The sequence below is a fragment of the Lolium rigidum genome, chromosome 4 (genome assembly GCF_022539505.1).
Source record: "Lolium rigidum isolate FL_2022 chromosome 4, APGP_CSIRO_Lrig_0.1, whole genome shotgun sequence".
Taxonomy (NCBI): Eukaryota; Viridiplantae; Streptophyta; class Magnoliopsida; order Poales; family Poaceae; genus Lolium; species Lolium rigidum.
The window spans coordinates 185733105-185745758 of NC_061511.1; the positions used below are offsets into that span (position 1 = coordinate 185733105).

A 12654-nucleotide genomic window follows, 5' to 3' on the forward strand; every position below is an offset into this window, starting at 1 on the left:
CAAGCTCTCAGCGATGAAGTTGACGCGAAAATTGGTGCGGTTGTACGAGCCACCGTTAGGCCGCGCGCCATCGATCCGGTCGATCACAACTTAGGGCATGTACAATGGTGATGACTCAGCTATCTGTAAAAGATAATTATAGGTGATTTTGGTGATGTGGAGGAAAGAGAATAAGGAGAGAGAAGGAGGCTGTCTGTAAAGTTACAGACAGTCTGTAGGCTTCTTACAGACAGACACCATTTTTACTGTTGTATGAAGGGTGTCTATAACTTATACTCACATATAGCTATGACTAAAAATAGATAACTTACAGACAGACTATTGTATACACTGTCTGTATCATTGTCTATAGATGACATAGAATAATATTACAGACAGCATCCATCTAAACCAATTTACATGCCCTTAGAAGACATCAACGAAGTTATCGATCCAGTTGAAAGACGATAAGCGAACAGTTGGTTTTCAAACAACAAAAATACGACAGTAATTCGCCCAAACCAACTCAGCAAACGCAATTCCAGCACCCATGAAATACACATGATAGCGAACTAACGTAAAAGTATACCTGCCACGCGGTGAAATTGCATCGCATCTGACAAAATTGGTTGATGGACAAGTAGTTGCAGATGCCAAACTTGTGGCATGGCAGGATTCTTGCAGGTAAGAATAACTCGACACAGAATGTGTTGAAAGACATATCAAATAACTCAAACAGCAGATAACTCATAAAATCATTGGTGTGTTCAATGGTATAACAGCAGATAACTCATAAACCATTGGTGTGTTCAATGGTATGTTCATCCATATTCATGTCATCATTAGCAGAAGGTATGGAACCTGAAAAATCTGACCCTCCATACCAGGCATGTATGTTGAGTGACTACCCTCCTACAAATAGGGCTTAAAGAGTCTGACAAAATTCTCCTAAACTACATATTAGAGTGCAACCATGATCAGTTCACTAGTGACAAGATCGTTGCCAAATGACAAATGGCAGTGGAGATGTGAAGGGGAAAAAAATACAAGATCCTATGCCTGCTTTTTGTCTTGGTTTGCAACTGCCTGTTTCTGCCGCTTCTCCCACGCTGGCATCTTGCCTGGGAATTGCCATCGCAAAAACCGCTCCCATCCATAACAACCACAGAACATAAGCATAGCCCAGAGCATCAGTTTGCCCCTCATTCCTTCAGGCAAGGGTTCAAGCTTCATATAGTCATTCAGATCCCTGAACATATCCGATGTGATCACTGTGAAGAAAGCAACAGCTGCATAGAGGGCATACTTGAAAGGCTTGTTCTCAGATATGCTCTGGTTAAATGGGTGGCCCATATAGTTCACAGCAAATGTCGCCACTTGGATCATCATGTTCACCATGTATGAAACTGTGTTGACAAGGTTTGGATGGAACTCCGAATCAGGCTCAATGCATTCCTCTGGCATATACTTGGCTGCTTCGTTGACAGCTGACATCAAAAAGAACAAGTGCATGGCAAACTGACCAAGAATGGAAAGGAAGACGTATGCACAGAAGATGTTAGGATGAGGGCGCTCTGCAGACAGTGCTTGAAGTGGACGAGCATGGGAAATGAAGAGGAAGAAAGCCGCAGTGAAGACACCACTAATAGTAGCTTGAACATCACCCAGTTTGACACCATCCAAGTACATTACACTCAGAACATATGCTGTTGCAAGGCAGTTGAGTCCAAGAATCTTGAACATCTGGAGTGTAGTGACAAGGGTGCTTCTCCCCTGGCGGATAATATCAAGCGTGGGGGCAACAGAGGCATGCTTTGCTGTGAAAGGTGAGGCCATGGAAGCATCACCAAGCTGTACAACCGGTGCTCGGCCATCACCTTCTTCTTTCATTTCATCTAACATCTTCTGCAACTTTTCTCGCTGTTTCTCAGCAGCAGTCAAGGGGCGGCTGCTGGATGCTTTAGCGGAACTGCTGGCTGGTGGAACCAATTGTGATGACGACTCGTTAGCAGGTTTCGGTTTTTTCAACTTCCCTGATTTGCTATCATGTTTGGATGACTGAGATTTCGAGTCAGCTTTCTGCGCCGGTTCTGCATTTAACAGAGCTATGCCAACATGTGCCTGAAAATTTAGAATTTTCAATCATATATTGTCAGCAGGTGCATCCTATCTTTCATTGGCAACTCTAAAGAATCAGTAGAAGAAAAATAATAGCTAACAGAAAAGTAGATATGACTGCCCTAAGTCCAGAAATTTATCAAAGAAATCTTGAGTGGATTAAAACCGAGCTTGCAGAACTATATATTACAGAATAATCGCAGAGGGAATCAAATGTCAGGCTAGTATAGGCCAACCTGCTAAAAAACAATCAAATGGAGTGCTTGTGGCTCAAATGTGTCCTATATGTTCAATATGCTACGCTTCTCATACCCCACCAATTCAAATAAGCGCAAAACTGTTCAATTCAATTTTACAAGCAGAAAGGAAATAATAGTACCATGGCACCTTTTCATGTCAAGTATTAGTCCCACAGATAAGCATTAAGTGCATTACAACTTGCAGTCAGAACCACACAAAAATTTAAATTCAGTGCTCTTTTCATAAGGTTTCTCACTAAATGGACATTTCCTAACAATGTTTCTTCACTTTTTTGGTCCTCAAGTCCCAAATGGAAGCAAATTACAACTAACACTTACTCCAACCACTAATGGGCTGGGGTAGTACAGTTAAACTTCGCTAACCAAGACATAACCAAAACAAAAATGTTTCAGTGTTTTAGATTCAGTGATTCCATTTTATGTGATTCATTCATTCGGCTTCCAAGATGTAGAAGCCAAAACATGTTTTCAGCAAATAATCTAATCTAATGAGTGCATGACTAATTGTTTTTGTGTGGAATGAGCATGTATACATAAAAGACAGTTGTAGTAACAGATATGAGACCAGCATCACCAGACAAGTTCAAGATAAAGTCAATCATTAGTGTGAGTTTCATACTCAGCTTCCTTTCTATGAATCATAGGGAAGGGAATATATGCTCAAAAGACAATGTCGTAATAACTAATAAGCATATCAGATTGAAATCACAGCTATGTTCAAAATCAAGTCAATCATTGGCATGAGTTAGTCATAGCTGTGATTTATTCATGCACTCATGCCAATGATTTAATAATGAGCACAATCATGCACATTACATAATAATGAAGAATATGAACATATTAAACAGGATTTAAGCCAGGTACTGACCTGTTTCAGTGCACCAACATCATTGGTTCCATCTCCACACATCAGTGTCACCCTCCCAACGGTCTTAAATGTTGTTAGTACAAGTTCTTTTTGTTCTGGAGCAACACGTGCAAAAACCTGAAACAATGGCATGTATAGTTAGTTATAGGAGTCATCAAGCATGCAAACAAGGGCATTCATGTTTGAGAAGATCTGTATTCTCACTTACCTTGACATGAGGAATGACTTGGAGGACAGCTTCAGTTCTTTGTAACATTTCAAAACAGTCACCACTAATGCAAAGATCATGCGATTCTGATAACTCTTTAACCTCCTCAGCTCTACAAAATAATAATGCAAGGCATAAGAAATGTCACCAAACAAGATACTCCCTCCTTGCCACAATGTCGTTCATATAAAATTTTCTGAAGTCAAACGCTGTAAAGTTTGACCAAGTTTATTGAGAAAATTATCTATATCTACAATACCAAATGTATACCATATGAAAATATACATCATGATCAATCCAACGGTATTGATTTGGTATTGTACATGTTGACATGTTTTTCTACATACTTGGTCAAACTTTACATCATTTGACTTCTAAAAAAACTTATATGCACCACATAGTTCTGACAATAGAGAAGAGGGAGTCATGAAGACTTTGTTGCATAGCATCCAGTCATATGTTTATTGGGACATATTGTTTGATTTTCTCAAATTTGGCATCATTTGGGTTGGATATGCACATGCTAAACAGGAAATCAAAAGATCCTTCTTGTTTTTTATTTTCTAATAAAGAATATGATCTGCATTGTAACACCAACGCATGAAACATAGGTCTTAGCAGAAAACTAGCAATCTGTATCTTTCTGTGGAAAGACGTGATAACTCTGCATTGTAACACCAACGCATGAAACATAGGTCTTAGCCTGAGTACTAATTCACAAATTGTAGAAAACTGGTTACGAGCACTAAGCACTCCATCACAGTGTAAGCCATTGCATAAAAAATAATTACCTGTATGGAGCTTTGTCAGTTTCATCAGGGGATACCCACTCAAATCCACTAGTCTTCAACCGTGTTAAAATTAGAACCGGTTTGGAACAAATATTTACTTGGCTAGCAACATGGCAAGCAGTCAACGATTGGTCCCCAGTGATCATAACCTAACACATCAGGAAAGTGGTGAGCACTTTAATCAAACAAAACATAATAAAACCATTGCAGTTCTTCACAGGTTATTGCTACTAATAAATCAGCAAGTACGTAACCTTTGGGCAAAATGATGACCAGTACAGAGGCACTTGTGTGATTGTGTGTACTGGTTATATTACTACTGATGTATAAACCTGGCACTGGATCTGCACCGTCCAATGGGCTTTGGACCTAGCTTACCTTGGATCATGTTGGATTGGCACTTGTGTGATTGTGTGTACTGGTTATATTACTACTGATGTATAAACCTGGCACTGGATCTGCACCGTCCAATGGGCTTTGGACCTAGCTTACCTTGGATCATGTTGGATTGGACTATATTGGATCTGGACATCTGTTGAACTAAGATCCAATAAACATTGGATATTGCTGGGCTCAGGGAATAGGATCCATCCAATATCCATTGGACGTTACGCTGTACACGCTCGGGGCAGTACATACGCGCTGCTGCATGTACGCGCCGCCAAGCTCGTTGATGCCAAGTCGCCCTCCAGAGATTCACGTTTTTATTTGTGAGGGAGAGAATCACGTATTGATGTGCTGGTCATCACGTACGAAACTAGCTATCCCTGACTGATTAGCTAACTCTCCACGTGAAGTAGGCCCCACATGAAGCCCGGCTCCTAGTTAGCCTGGCCACCTGCTCGATTGGTGGTTAGTCCATTTGGATGTGGATATTTCTGGACTTTTTACGTGTGGATTTGGATCATAGTCATTGTTATTTGGACAGGATGTGGACTGGATAATGTATGTTTGGGCAATAGTTGGGTAGTTCAGTTTTGGATTTGGACATTGGTCCACTTCCAGGTTAGTGATGTATAAAAACTTCACTCAGGAAATGTTGCAGGAAGAATGATGATTTTTAGCTGAAACTACATCACAAACTTGTAACTTCAAGAATGGGAGGATATACCAAGTCATGGGAAGATTGATCCAATTCGAGCAAGACAGCAGCTGAGTCACTCCTTATAGGACAGTTAAAGACCTGAATGCAACAAAAAAACATAGAAGAAATCCATTTGAAAATATTCAAACAAGAGGGAAAATATGTAAAGAGAAAACATTGGTAGCTTAAATTTCAGGGTTAATTACCGCAAAACCAGCAAAAATCAAGTCGCTTTCCACCTGATCCCTTTCCAGACCCCTAGCTTCACTAACCTGTTATTCAAACATCAAGAGGTCAAACAACTGAGACCAGATAAACTTCTAATACATATTCAAAAAGTATATTAACTCAAAATAAAATGCAACTGCTTGTAAATGCCCGAAACAAATACTACTAATTTAGGTCATTTGCTAGCACTATAAATATCTAGTATGAATCTATGATCATCCAAACAAGCGATCAACACTACCCCACAATACTGGACACTCCATATGTTGCCCTTCTACAAAACAGTACAAGTAGCTCAATTTTGCAAACATGTCTGGTACATCAATAAACATATAGCTAGCACAAAACGATATTTCGGAATGGATACTGACTTTCCTGCTGATGTATTTCACATTTGGGTGCAGCCAGAGTTCTTTGCACCATACTTAATCTAGCTTATCATCACCGATTCATACAATTTCAGTGTCTTGGTACTAATTGCTGGGGATTTTTACCACAAGCTCTGTGCATGGCGGGATACCATTAAATTATAAAATCAGAATCCCATGAAGTTAAGCTCAAAAAGAAAAAAACACTTGTAGTGGTTAGAACTCATATGGTCCCCTTTACATCAAAAATTGAAAGAGTTGCTCCTTGGTCCTTATAATGATTTTGTTATGTACTGGCTTGGGAAATTTGTGGAAGTACACTTACAAAAGAATAAAATCAGGAAAAAGTAATGGTTTTACACCAAAAGAACTTACAGGCATCTCTGGCAGCAGTTTGTATGCAAGAGATAAGACCCGAGAGCCCTGGCGCGTGTACTTTTTGTATGTTTCCACATATGCAGCAGGTAAATCAACTAACCTCTCTTGGATGGTCTCTGGAGCGCCCTGGAAACCACAAGATGTGAAAAAAAAAACCACTATTACTAACAGTTCAACGGAGAAAGGACAAATAAAAAAATAGAAGGGATCTTGAAACACAGAAACAGCTTACACCGACGGCCAAATTAATGAAAAGACTAAAAATCGCAGTCATGGTTATTCTCTCGACTAGGAGAGGAGATATAACCATTGAAACTTTTGTCTGTGACTGCATATCAATCCTTAACACTGCTCGACACTACTCGATAAATGATATTCTAATGAAGGATGCTTGTTCAACATATTAATAACTTGTCTTAAAACCGTAGGAACTGAATATATCATTTAGTCTATTAGAACCTTACCTTTATGAAAGCATAAAATTTCTCCTGAATACGCACAATAACAGACATTCTCTTCAAGTGAGAAGCAAAGTGATATCTGTGTACAATCTGTACAGGTTGGCCACCAGGTCTGCAATGGGCAGAGTAGAGCGTCAAGATATTGAGTGAACACACCTTAACTGATGCTAGAATACTAACTTAACTGGAAGTAACTCATTAAGTGAATAAAACTTGACAATCTTCTGCTAATGGCAAAATATATAGCCCTATCACTAATTAAAGAGATCCAACCCACACTACAAATATTTTTTGAAGTCCTCAAGAAAAAACTGATAAAGAGTAGTCAGTTAGGCTATGATATCGAAGAAAAATATATAATTTTTCCAGATGAGATTCGCTTCATCAAAAGGAAGGTTAATGGTTCAAGGATGGGGCAGTTACAATCTTTATTTGTCCAAGTAAAATATGGACGAAGTTCAGAAAAGGAAAGGGAAACTGTTGGCAGAATGTTACATTACACTAAGTCAATAATCAAAGGTAATATGGTTAAGAGCTCAAGATGGGCTTAACAAGCAAGGTGATTACTACCTCAAAATGGAAGTATTAGTCAATCAAAGATCCAACTGATTCCAATGACTATTGTAAATACAGTCATGGATAATAATATCCCCCCCTAAAGTAGCAATATTCTCTATTCTAAAATAACTGTCATCAGCTAACCATGCACAAAGGGTAGGGAAGCACAAGTTAATGGGAAATGATGACGCATGCACCTAATAATATCCAGAATAAGAACAGCTTTTTTAAAAGCATTTCAACACGGGTGAGAACCGTAATCACTACGCTTTATTCCTCCATGGGCAGACAACTGGAAACAGGTACTCCTAATGCCGGAGACAGTTATAGTGAAATGGAGTAAGACTCAGCCTACTTCAACTCCAAACAGGAAAATTCCAGTAATTTCAATTTGTTCGATGGGATATAACCATGGCATAAATTTTACGATTTGTAAGGCTTACTAATGAAGCGCATAGTTGTTCAGGTAATTATATACGCAGCAACAGATGATAGCTTACCTCCTAGACATGGCCTTCTCGTCAGAGGTGTAGATCCAGTCTATGCCCTTTATTGCAGCTTTTTCAAGGGGGTCACCAACCTTTAAAAAATGGAATATAGAATTACAAAAAGGCATGTGACTTTCCTTGATAATGGTTCATGTAGACTGTTATGAGTGCTCATCGCACACCACGTACCAGTTTGTTATCCACAAATACTAATGCATGGCAACTGGACAGCACTTCTTGAATGCGGAGAGGAAGCTTGTTTGCATCAGATATTAATTCTTCATCGCCTTCCAGACTAACAACCCCTTGGAACTCCTGAAGTATGGGATTCCTTTGTTAACAAACCTCCAATAAAATGATCTTTTTTTACAAGAAAATAGTTTACCATATCATCCGATGTCAATGTCCCAGTCTTATCAAAGCAGCATATGTCAACCTGGTACAAGAGAGTTTGTAGGAAGTTATTGTACAGAAAGAAGAAACAGGAGCATAATATGGTTCTTTTACTAACCTTCCCAGCAAATGGTATTCTGAATGGTTCTGTGCAGAAAATGCCGCGCCGTACCAACGCAATTAAAGATGTATTAACCGCTATAGACAACTCCATCGGCAGTTCAGGAGGGATCACAGAAGTAAGAATCAACGAACAACTCAAGAAAAGTTTATATCTGCTCCTTGTAGGATCCTCCAGTCCCTATATATGAATCAACGAGCAATTCAATGATACAAGGAAGTTCACAATAAACGAACAATTCAATGGATGTATGTAACTTCAGTACTTCAGTTAAGAAATGATAGTGCACAAGAAAGATTAATGAATTCTCCCAATCTTGGTGTTATGTAAAATTACCTTCATAAGCACATAACCTGATGCAATTATCGCAAAGAAAAGCAAGAATAGTATAAACAGGCCACTTTCCTTGCTATTCGCAGTAACCTGTCATGCAATTAAAATAGCTTTAAATTTGCATACTCAGAAGTCACAGTAATTTTTACTCAGGAAATGAAGTTACCCTCTCAGTTGAGAATAAGATAGTTCTCATCAATTTTCCCTGGCTAGTCTCAAATCCAGTCCTCATTACAAAAGCTACACAACCACCATCAGGTGCTCGAAGATTTACAGACTGAATGGAAGAAAAGGGGTCAACAATACTGTAAAGCTTTTAAAAATAGATTGTTAGCATAAATGATATATCTACCTTATCTGGTGTGTGTTGCAGTATCTTGGTGCCACCAAATAGGATATGATTCTTATCTCGCTTTATCGATAACATTTCATCAGGGCCACGACCAGCAACTGAGACCTATAGGAGTAGATGATCATTCAGAACTAGAACAAGATGAACAAAATGCTATGGGCAATCATAGAACATGTCTGGAAGAAGGGAAAACAATATTTAGATGCTACAATTGGATTAACACAATACTGAACACTTTTTTTGGCTAGAATAAATTGGGCTACTAATTCCGGTAAATAAGTGGAAAAGAAGCACAATTGTTCTGCTTCGCTGCATATACCAGCTCAATTTTTCCTTTCCTTTTGAGAATAATACCGTCTCATTCAGTTGAAGGTGGTGTTTTTGCCCCAGCCATTCTGGTAATCATGGTACAGGCATATTGTCTTCTCAAATGGTGAGCTGGAAACCAAACTAAAATATTACCTAGATGATTCATACATTTGTACCTCGCTCACATGCATAACTGCATGTATTTATTAAGTAATTCTTTCAATTCTTCAGTAACTCTTTCAATTTCCATATTTTTTGCACTACACGCAAACCATAATTTATATACAATACTACCCTTATTCCAATGAATAAGGCTTCTATTATTTTTGAAAAGTTAAACCATGTAAAGTTTGACCAAGTTTTTACAAAAAAATCATTAACATGCAAAATACAAAATGAATATTACAGATACATCATGAAATATATTTTCATATGATAACTATAGAGTATCATATTTGTTGATAGATTTTTCTAAAAAGTCTGGTCAAACTTTACTTGCCTTAACTTTTTTTTAAAGCCTTATTTATTGGAAAGGAGGGAGTATATCCATGTCTAGCATATAATACAATTACAAACATATAGGATATTTCAAAGTAGTGTGCAACTGTGCATGCATCTTTTGTAAGAAAAAAAATCATTAAGTTTCAGAATGGCACAGAGAAGTAATGTTACACACCAAATTAGAAACAGAACTTGCTGGATGGAACCTAATAAGTGGGAGGGTAGGGCGATAGAGGAAAACCTTCCACTGCGGAGTAGACTCTCCTGTAAGAATAGCTTCATTTACTATTGCGGATCCAGCCATTAATAGCATATCTGCTGGTACAGATCTATCTTCACCACTAGGCGAGCGTCCTATTGACACAATATCTCCAGGTAATAGTTCTGTCCCTGTGATTTTAACCCATCTGAATAAATAAACAAATAAAGCATGATTAGGATGTGATATATACTTGAAACAGTGTAAAGAATAAGTCAAATGAATGAGGCATACTTTCCACAGCGGTAAGTCAACACAATCTGATTATCAACTTTCACACGCCTAAGCTCAGTCAATGTCTTCAATCTATTCTTTGCCATAGTAGACTCAAATAGGAAGAGCATGAAAAGAGTAAACAGACTGTAGTACCAATACTCATCCAGACACCAAAGGCCAACACAAAAAACCTGTAGTAGTAATAGCTCATTATTAGAAAAGACATATAAGCTAAATAGAAGGTAAGATGTGAAAGAGACTAACCTGGAAAACAAAAAATGGTTCCATGCATTGCTCCTTCATTAATTTCTGGAATGTGGGCTGTGGATACTCAAATCTATTGGAAAGAATTTACAAGCATTAGCCACTATAGTTAAACAGTTGATGTATGCTGTAAGCTTCGGTGTTCAAAGCTAGATATTCAATTGAATAACTGTTGCAGAGTTCCTGGTTTCAAACTACAGATATACAGAAACTTCTCTTTGCTCGCATGAAAGTAATTCGTGTACCAAACTCTGTTTTGCACCCATTCGATATCCACAATTTGTTCCACAACAGCAACATATTATTTATTTAAGTGATATTAAGATATTTGCATGTGTGAGAATTGAATTTCACAGGTTGTGTCAACATATTTACGTATGATGCAAATCCCTTCAGCTCCTATTTACAGTTTAGACTCTACTCCGGTAATGGTTTATGCAACATACAAGAGGCTGGTAGGAGTGCATGTCAGGATACGTAATAAGAATGCACGTGGCACATCAACAAGGTTTCTCTACTCTCATGCCATGATATTCTCCTCGGTCATATAATGTATATTTTAAATATGTCGATTTGGGACTTCCCTACGGAATTTGGCACTAAAATGAAGCATGACTTATTATCGAATTGCATAATTTCAAGGCAAAATTCTGCTACAATGTAGCCCAACCCTAACTTGACCAAACAAAAGGAAGCCTAGAGTTAACGAAGGCCACAATAGTTTTCACGGGATGATATACGATAAGTGATCAACTTAAAGTCATCTACCTCAACTACTGAAAGTCAAGAAGAGGGAGCAAAACTGCAGCTTACATGTTTCTCCCCCACTTGTCCACAGCAGTGTTTATCTTGGCCTCTGTTCCATACCCGGTGCCCTTGATGTAATGCCCAAATAAGTCCTTCGTCGGATACCGGAGCTTGAAGAAGTTATCCTTCTCTGCCGAGTAGAAGAATCTCTGCTTCCGGAAATCAAAGTAGATCTCCTCCGTCTCACCTGAAGCTGATGAAGAGGCAACCTGAAGAGCCACACACTCAGTGACCAAACATAGCCACACAAACCAATTTACAGCAAAATCACGAACTTACAGTTTTCTGTATATGCAGAGGCACAATCTCTTTTGACCCCAGGAACTTGGCGGGGATTACTTTGCATGCATTCGCCGCATGGATATCCTTCACCTGCGCCGCAAACAAGCATAAGATATTTAACCCTATATAGACTGCACAGCAAGCAGATGTGGGTAATGTTGACTATGTTGGGGGTGGGAGGTGCCTCGCCTTGGAGTGGCCGACGAAGGCCCGGAAGTCGACGGACCAAGCGGTGAAGAGGAACGCGAGGATGTGGGAGGCGGAGAGCACGCCGAGGATGACGAGGGCGTCGGTGAAGTCGAGCGCCGGGACGGCGAGCAGCAGCCAGAGCGCGTAGAGCGCGAGGAAAGGCCAGAAGTCGAGGCGCGCCGTCCAGTGGCGCCGCCGCAGCAGGTCCACGCCCTCCACGGACTTGCCGTTCACCTCGAACCGCGCCATGCCGGCGCCGCGACCGCTCGGATCGAGGGGGATAGCTGCGGGGTCGCCGGGGAACGGACGCTCAGATCGGGTCTCCACGCCAATCGGGGAAGGGGATGGCGAGGTGGGAGTTTGAAGGGGTTTACCTGTCCAGTCTCGACGGGATCGGATCGGCGGCGGCGGGCGGCGGCCGCGACGCGAGGTTTTTCCGCCGCTGCTGCTCGCGCTGCTGTGCTTCTGCCTGAGTCTCGTCCTCCACCGCTTTGCAGTTCGTGGCTAGTGGTTTTACGGTGTTGAATCTCACGGGTCACGGCGATCTGAATTCTCGAGTGACTTTTTCTTTCTTCCACGTTTCCTTATGGGAGGCAATCAGGATTATGCAAAGCTAAAGAGAAAGTTCTGATTCGGAGGTTGTGAACATTATTTAACGGATTGTAAGCAAAGTTAGGAGTAGTAGTATATCAAGGCTTGTACTAATTTATTTCCACACTCTTTTTTTAGAGCTTTTTAAGTCTTCGGCTAATTTTGGATTGAGTGTAATTTTGTATGTTTTCGATATTTATACTCAATCCTAGGTAGAGAATTATTTTCCTTAGCCCTCCAAATTATCT

The 12654-nt window shown here is 39.8% G+C and overlaps 1 protein-coding gene across 1 annotated transcript; it reads right to left on the reverse strand.

The window, feature by feature from the left end:
- Positions 1-706: 706 nt before the first annotated feature.
- LOC124706598 (probable manganese-transporting ATPase PDR2) lies at positions 707-12096 on the reverse strand. Its single transcript, XM_047238255.1, has 21 exons — positions 11816-12096; positions 11624-11716; positions 11351-11553; positions 10538-10610; positions 10292-10464; positions 10040-10205; positions 8989-9093; positions 8803-8913; positions 8640-8726; positions 8301-8483; positions 8175-8225; positions 7979-8104; positions 7802-7881; positions 6747-6855; positions 6280-6408; positions 5515-5580; positions 5336-5407; positions 4225-4373; positions 3434-3545; positions 3226-3342; positions 707-2100 (listed from the first exon to the last, which is right to left on the reverse strand). The coding sequence occupies exons 1-21, from the start codon at positions 12062-12064 to the stop codon at positions 1033-1035; spliced, it is 3522 nt and encodes a 1173-aa protein (XP_047094211.1). The 5' UTR covers positions 12065-12096; the 3' UTR covers positions 707-1032.
- Positions 12097-12654: the final 558 nt, after the last annotated feature.